The sequence below is a fragment of the Arachis ipaensis genome, chromosome B08, assembly GCF_000816755.2.
Source record: "Arachis ipaensis cultivar K30076 chromosome B08, Araip1.1, whole genome shotgun sequence".
NCBI classification, from domain to species: Eukaryota; Viridiplantae; Streptophyta; class Magnoliopsida; order Fabales; family Fabaceae; genus Arachis; species Arachis ipaensis.
The window spans coordinates 70,195,952-70,204,694 of record NC_029792.2 but is presented as its reverse complement, the minus strand read 5'-3'; the positions used below and the strand labels follow the sequence as shown (position 1 = coordinate 70,204,694).

The 8,743-nt window shown below is 33.6% G+C and overlaps 1 protein-coding gene across 1 annotated transcript; it reads right to left on the bottom strand.

The window, feature by feature from the left end:
• On the bottom strand, positions 6,744–7,838 carry LOC107611115 (serpin-ZX-like). The gene is made up of 3 exons (XM_016313075.1): positions 7,820–7,838; positions 7,144–7,350; positions 6,744–7,030 (listed from the first exon to the last, which is right to left on the bottom strand). Exons 1-3 carry the CDS (start codon positions 7,836–7,838, stop codon positions 6,744–6,746), a joined length of 513 nt encoding a protein of 170 aa, XP_016168561.1.

Genomic DNA, 8,743 nt, shown 5'->3' with positions numbered 1-8,743 from the left:
TGAATACTAAGACACACAAATTATATATAAAAAAAAAAGATAAATACCAAATTGCTATCCGAAAGATTCTAGCACAAAATGATACCTGACTTTTGTTATGGACAAAATAACTCCTGAAAATCTTTAAAATTTGACAAAATCATCCAACCATGAAAGGATGACAGTGAATGAAAAATGCTGATGTAGTCGTCGGAAGAGAGCTCTGGTGACATTTTTCTGACCACCTTTTTCTTCTTTTTTGTGTTCACTGCTTCTTCTTCTTCAACATGCCACTGTGTCCTCTTCTTCTTCTTTGTGTTCACTGTGTCCGCTTCTGCCATGGCAGCTGAAGAAGACCGCCATGTCACGTCGCTGCACCTCACCGTGTTCTTCGTATTTGCCGCTTCTTCTTCTTCAACACGTCACTATGTCCCCTTTTGCCAGACCACCATGGCATGCTGCTACGTCCCCTTCTGCCATGGCAATATCTCGTTGCGTTCTCGTGTTCGCCGCTTCTTCTTCAACACATTGTTGCGTCCCTTATGCGTCCCCTCCGCCATGGCATCACCTCGCCGCTGCGTCCCCTTCTGCCATGGCAAAGAAGAAGAAGATCAGAAACGTCGCTAGAGCTCTCTACCATCATTGAAACTCTCTTCTGACGACCAATTAGCATTTTTCATTCACTGTGATATCATCCTTTCACGGTTGGACGATTTTGTCAAATTTTAAAATCTTTAAGGAACTATTTTGTCAATAACAAAAGTCAGGTACTGTTTTGTCAGCGTCAGAATCTTTCGGATACCGATTTGGTATTTACCTTTAAAAAAATACAATTTAATGACTCAGTATTAGGGATAAGTAAGTAAGAGGGTTTGAAAATAACTAAGGTTCAGTTTGGGTAAATAGCTTAATTAAGTTTCTTTTGACAAAATAGCTTAAACAATAAATAGTTATATTATAAGTAGCTTATAAATAAGTTATTTTGTGTTTGAATTTTTAACTCTAAAAATACTTATTTTATTGAAATGTGATAAAAAGTATAAGTATTATGAGAGAAGTCATTTTTTTAACTTCTCTATAAGCTCCTAAATAGCTTCTCAAAAAGTTGTAATTTAATTTTAAAAATTATACCAGAAAAATTCATAAGTCAAAATTTCAAAAAAGTTAATTTTAAACTTTTTCAAACGGGCTCTAAATCTAACCGTGTTAATGTAACATCCCAACTTTTTGAATTAAGTCATTTTTTTTAAGAATAAATGACCATTTGTACCCATGAGAGATGAAAACGCTGACATTTGTACCCATGAAAGCTCGAAACTAATATTGTACCCATGATAGATGCTGTCCGTGTGACAAAAGTACCCTGGCTTGGATCTGAGCTTGGTTCGTGGGTTTCCAAACCTACGTGGCACTCCCAACCTCCCCCTCCCCCCCCCCAAATCTGAGCCAACCATTCATCATCTTCATCTTCTTCACCATCACCATCACCATAACCTCCATAACTTCCATCACCATCACCTCAGCACCGCCACAGCCACCTCCCTTCACCACAACTTCCGGCGACAACACACACCGCCACGCCCCTTTCTCTTCTTCTCCCCTCTTCTCACCTCCGCTGAGCCCAGAAACCACAGCGCTAGCTCCTCCTCTCCACCAAAGCCTAGAGCGACAGCGGCCATCTTCTCCATTCCTGGGTCTCCTCTCGTCTGCCACCAAACAGCCGCGACACCCAACCTTCTCCGCAGCGTCCTTACGGCATTCCAATCCGTCACCACTCCCCTGTCCGAACCCTAGCTCCGCCAACCATCACCGTCGGCCTCTACGAGCCACCGCAACCCTCTTCCCTTTTCTTCCCTTTGTGTGATCTCTGTCTTCCTCAGCCACACCAACGAACCGGCCACCTTCTCCTCCCTCTCTCTCACTGGCCGAACCGCCGCGCCGTCGACGAGCCACAGCAACGCCGACGATGAGCCCCTTTTCCCCTTTTTTCTTCCTTCTCTGTCATCCCGTCTCACCATCGCGAACCAGCCTAGCACCGTCGCGATTCCAGCCCCGTTTCCCGTTCTCCCATGGAACGACCAGAACAGGGTGCAGCCTCTGTGTCTTCCATCCCCTCCGTTTTTCCCTGTGTCTTCCATCCCCTGCGTTTTTCCCTGAGTTCTGTTTCTTTCACTGTATTGCTTTTAGTTCATTTTGCTTAATTTGGTTAGTTAAAAATGCATGTTAGTGGATTTAGGTTTGTTTTGATTCATGCTGGTGTTTGAAAATTTTGCTGTTTTTGATTCATGCTACTGTTTGAAATTTTTGGCTTGTCTGATACTGTTGGGAGCTTTGGGGGAGGTAGGGTTCGGACAGACGCTGCGGAGAAGGTTGGGTGTCGCGGCTGTTTGGTGGAGAGGAGGAGTGAGAAGAGGGGAAGAAGAAGAGAAAGGGGCGCGGCGGTGTGGGTTGTCGCCGGAGGTTGTGGTGAAGGGAGGTGGCTGTTCACACGGACAGCATCTATCATGGGTACAAGATTAGTTTCGAGCTTTCATGGGTACAAATGTCAGCGTTTTCATCTCTCATGGGTACAAATGGTCATTTATTCTTTTTTAATAACTAATTAATTAATTAAAATGGTAATGATTTAAGATTTGAATTTAAAATTTAAACATATGAAAGCACTAGTGGTAGTAAATCTCTAACCGACAGTAAACAACCTTTTAAAATATAGTCATAACTAATTCTACATTTATTAGATTTGAATGATATTTAGTTATATGAAAAGATAAGAATACTAGCTCTATTCCTTAAGTTCAGTATAAAATCAAATTCAAATTAAATTAGATAGATAAATCAGTTATGAGTTCATAGTAGAAAATTGCGCTCTTATCAGCCAGCCTGATATACTAACAGTATTTTGAGAATATATCAAGATGTTGTTATCCGATTGATTTCGTTTGATATTAGTTTTAAAGCTAATTCAATTCTCCATAAATTTGTCTCTATTAGCTAATTCCAAATTTCAAACGTAGAAAAAGTTATAGGGCTCACAAAGTGACGATCCAGATTGAAGATTTCACCTAAATGCCTCTTAACATAATCTGCACATACCTGAGAGCTATTTGATCCTTCCTTTATCATTCTATTCCCTTTTCTATACAAAAAATTCTAGTATACACAAAGTCTAATCATGAAACAAGTCTCTCTTCACTAACAAACCGCATCTATTTGCATCGGAATACCTAGCGGAACTTCACTCGAGGTAGGGGTTTTATGCTAATTTTTATGTCATATATAGATGTTAGCATTACATGTCATGATATAATGTCTCTTCCCTTCATACGCATTATGCATTATAATAAAAATTTTATGTGCATAAAGAACTGAGGGAATGATCCTTCGGTAAGGGAAGGTGACCCCCAAAGACAAGATAATCGAGATGATCCTTCGGTAAGGGAAGGTGATCGGCAAACTTTTGGGAACCTTCGGTAAGGGAAGGAGACTCCCATCAATTTTATATAATAAGATATCTTTGTTGATATAACTCTTTTCTTGTGTATGTCTAAATAACCTTGATTGTAAATTGAACTGAGGGAATGATCCTTCGGTAAGGGAAGGTGACCCCTAAAGACAAGATATCGATATGATCCTTCGGTAAGGGAAGGTGATCGTCAAAACGTTTGGGATAAGAACCTTCGGTAAGGGAAGGGGACTCCTACCTTTTATACCGGTTTGAGCTCAATACCTTCCATAAAAGCTACAAGAAAAAGTAATGAAGAGTGCAATGAAAAGTGTGATCATGATTGTTCTTCTTTTATTTTTTTATTTTTATTTGTGATTATGTTTATTATTGCATTCAAATATCCTTCTTTTTTTCAAAGTTCCTTTTTGTATGATGTGTGATATTGTTTAAGATCTTTATTTTATTCAGATCTATTCTGTTTGACTTATCTATAGTAATGTTACTATTCTTCTCTTATTTATTATTTATTTCGTCTTGCTTTATGGCCTATGAAAATATCATACCAAGGTTTATGAGTTACCTTTATATGTTTTAACGCTATAGGCATTTTGTATGCATTACACATGTCATAACATAAGTAAATGAGAAGCATCTAAAAGTTACACCACTCCGACTAATCAAGACTTTTGAAAATAATAATTGAACAACATTGCATCATCACTGTTTTTATTTTAAAACTCGGAGTGGTTGGAGATGGATACGATGACACCATATAGATAAACTACTGAGAAACTTTTGTTTCTCACCCCTCTCTCTGTACTATCTTCAGGAACGATGCAGTACGAAACAATACAGTTGAGGTGAAAAGATAGGTGCACTAGTGGGAGCAAGCCATCGAGGACGTAGATACAAAACATTAAACGTTTACCTTAAAAAGGAAGAATATGCGATTGTTTTAGCCATAATTAAACAAATTAAGAGAATTAGAATTTCCTATGTGTCTTGTTTTATCCTTATTGACTGATTGCAATTGTAACTATTATGTTTCCTTTTTTATTTGGTATGAGTAAAGCTTGTCATTGTTGTGCCTTCATAGTTTAACACACCGATTTTTCATGTTAGTATTTTCAAATCCACTTATATTTTTCAACTAGTAACTATTCTAATAAAAACTAATTATTCAATATTTTTATCTATAAATTATTTTATATAAATATTTCACATTTGTTTTAAAAGAAAAATTTCGCAAAATTTTAAATATCAGCTACTAAATATAATCCAAATAAAGCTTAACTCAGTTAAAAAGTATTAGGGTGTAACAGTTAAATAAACCCTTGCATTCGGGAGAAACATACAAAATATACCTTTGTTCATAAATCAGGTACTTAGATATATGTATTTAGGAATAACAAAAAAGGAATTGTCTAAGGTGGGGAAACTTGAAACGGTTCTTAAAGGACTAGGAAAAAATATTCCAATTTAATGGCTTATATTAATGCCATATAAAAAATGTGTAAATTTATAAAACTCTACTTTAAAGTTGTACTAATTATGAAAGGTTCTATTAGATTAAATAACAAATTGATAAAAATTTTTAGAAATGAACAAGTAATTTAAATTTGCAGTATTTCTCTTATTAGTGATGTTGACACGTGTAAAGAATGGTATGAACTCTTCAAGAATATGGGTTTTGAATTCTCTTTAAACACACGTGATGATCATATGAATGTGATAGTCATGTAAAGGTTAATTACTTGTTTATCATATTTCAAAGTGACCCCAATATTTTTTACATATTTTTAATTTATCCTGGTCCATTAAGGACCTTAAAATACTTTCCTCATGCTAGAAGCTTCCAACAAATTAATCCATCCTCATAAATAAATGGAAGTGGGGGCGAACCCGACTCAAAAAGATCCATAAATTTCTAAAAAAAAAATTACTTGAATATCTTTATATAAATGTATGTTTAATGGTCTTTATTTTTATTTTTTTAAATTTTATAAAAGAACAAATTAATTATGTGTATATTTAAATTTACAATAGCTAATTATTTAAATTTGTGTCATTTTATTTTAATTTGTATGTTAAAAATTTTGTGTGTATATTGATTTATGTTAGACATCTGTTTGATCGCTTTTTAATTTGATATATTTAGTTGAATTACATTGAATTTTATTATGATTGTATTAATTTTTTTTAAAAAAAATTAAAACTAAATATTCATGGATACCGCAGATATCTATCTTTTTGGCAGGGGTAAATAAATGGGGACGCGCAATGAGAATGAGGCGGTGATATGGGAGCATTTTATTAAATGGGGATGAGGGAGCGGGGGAAGGTCCCCGTTCCCGCAGAGTCTCATTGTCATCTCTATTGTTGTATTTGTTTCTGAGAACAGGACATGACAAGAAAAAGGATAGAGACACAAAATTTTATATTTTTGTATTCTGTTTGGTGATAAATTAGAACAAATTATAAAAATTCAATTTATTCTCATTTTTTTCATCAAAAAATTTGAGAAAAAAATATAATAATAAAAAATATAATTTTGAAAAACTAATAAGGACTTGTTTCGGTGAGCTTCTAAGAAAAGATCTTTTTTTAAAAGATCTTATGGAAAAGTAAAAGTAATTTTATGTTTGGGTATCTCATGTAAAAAGATCTTTTTATCTATCAATTATGTTTGGGTATAACAATATAAAAGTACTTTTTGTTTATTTATTATATAAAAAATATCTTTTTTTAAGAAAAAAAGATCTTTTTAAAAAAAGATGTAAATTACAGCTTCTCAAAAAAGATTTTTTTTTTTATTTTTCTAGTGCTTTTATTTTTACTACTAGAAATTTGCCAAACACGCTAAAAAATAAAAACAGATCTTTTTTCATTTTTTATCAAGATAATGGCGCCCAAACAAGCACTAAGAATAATAAAAGAAAAAATAAAAAATAAGTTGTGTCATTTGTTAGTGTTTCTGTGTCCTTCGTGACAGGATGGACACAAAATACACTAATTTAGCGTCTCTAGATACAATGTTTCTGTTCATGTCTCATCTATCAAATATAATTTTTGTCTTTATATCTCTGTCTCAATATCCCATCCTTATAAACAAATACAGCCATCTGTATTTGCATATTTAGGTGTCTTACCCAGAATATGTGTATAGGCATATTTAAGTAATGGAAAAGTATAGGAACCAAGTGTCTAACCAACCAAAAAATGAATAACTCAATTAATTATAATTATTAATAATTAATTTTAAAATTTTAAATTCAAAATTTAAAAAATTTTAAACTGATCAAATAAACTTAATTAAAGTTTATAAAAACCTTCCTCTTCTCTTCCACATAACAACGCCTTTCGTCTCCCTTTCAGCCCATGAGTTAATCTCCTTCGCTATTTCACCCTTGTTAGTGAAATCAAGTGAAGCCAAAGTGGGCTTGTAAGTATTCTCCAAAACTTGTGAGAAGGAAGGCTTCATAGATAGGCTTTTGTCAACCCAAACATCATTAGCATAAGAGAGGAGAGGTCTGCCGCTCGCAGAACGGTCGACAAGCACAGAGGATAAGAGCTGAGTTGCCACGGAGTTGAGATTGTTGATGGATTCTGATCAGAGAGGAACGAGAGGAATTCGTCACAAACCGGACCTTTGGACCCGGCGGCATCAATGCCAAGAAGGAGTTTGATGCACAAAGGCGAAAAGGCAACGTTCTTGTTACCGTCGTTTTCTTTGGAGAGTAATAAGTGATTTGCAAGAACCTGAAGAATCTTCATCATAACGGCGTCCTCAGACACCGGATCAGTTTTCTCGAGTCGGCAACCTATGATGGCAGTAACAATGGCTTCCATGGCTTCTCTGGCACCGGGAGTCCTTTCATCGAACACCTCGAACTTGAGGATCTTGAGGATGGAAGAGAGGGCGACGACTGTGGAAAGGAAAGAACGAAGGAGAAGAATTCTTAAAAATCTATGAAATTCTTAAAAAAAAATAAAGATATTCACATTTGCAATACAAAAATATTCAAAATATATATAAAAGAACATCCATTTAGTATAAAAAAGAAACATTCTAATACTTAACAGAAGAAACATCCATGTATATTAACTTATTTATTTATGATTTAAAATATTGGTTATTAAATGTTTCACCACATTCAAATTAGGAGGAGATACGTTCAGTATCATTGCAACGTGAATCACAGAAACTAATTCAATTAGCTTCTGTCTCTTCACCCTCCTTCTCTCTCCAAATGCCTAAAACATGATAAATCAAAAAATAGATTTAAAACCATCCGATTTACAAAGAAAAGAAACATCCTAATGCCTAGCATAAGCACCATCCACGTAGAGATTTTAGATTCACTCAGAGGCATTTAGCTGGTTTTTGGATGATACCTTCTTGGTTCCCTAGCATTGTTGTTAAGTAATAGTCTTGGATACGTGTATATACATGCATAATAAATTTAATGTTAGTGTACTGAAAATACGAAATATGTGTATTATTATAACAATTTAATTATAATATTACGTACTTATGTTATTATACTTGTATGATTAATTAAATATTCTATTTGAAAAAAAATTAACAATTTAAATTTTTAAATTAAAAAATTAATTATTTAAAATTTTAAAATTATACATGATATATACAAAACCTTTTGGGTAGTGTTGTGTTGGCTTGTTTTTTTTCTATTTCATCCAATTTTGTTTAAATAATTTAAAATGTTAAAATTACAAAATATTTAATTTTGCATTCTAATTTAGTCTCTAACATTTCAAACGTCCTATTTCAATTCCAAAAACTTTCAAACATCCTATTTCAATTCCAAAAAAAAATTTAAGTGAGTTCAATGTTGTTCCATCATTAAATTTGACACAAAAAATTCGCATACTGAAAAAATTATTACCATTCGAGTTGAATATGTAAGTGAAATCGATTTATCAACGATCTCAAATATAAAAATTTTTTCGTTGATTTTAAAGCATTAATGATTGATTGTTAGAATTTAAAATGTTGTATAGAAAAAAAATTGAGGAAAAAAATGTTATAAGAAGATTTTGGTTATGTTTTTCTAACTCATGGAAGAAGATATGACTTACCTAATAACGTTATTAACGTCTATGTCACTTATTACGTTAACTATTAATATAACGGTAGGATAATATTTAACCTGTTTGAAATTTTTGGGACAGCAATAAGACACTTGAAATTTTAGGGATTAAATTAGGATTTGACCCAAACATTGGAGACTAAAATAATACTTTACTCTTTAAATTATAATTATCTAAATTTTAAAATTTTAAATTATTCCAAGAAAG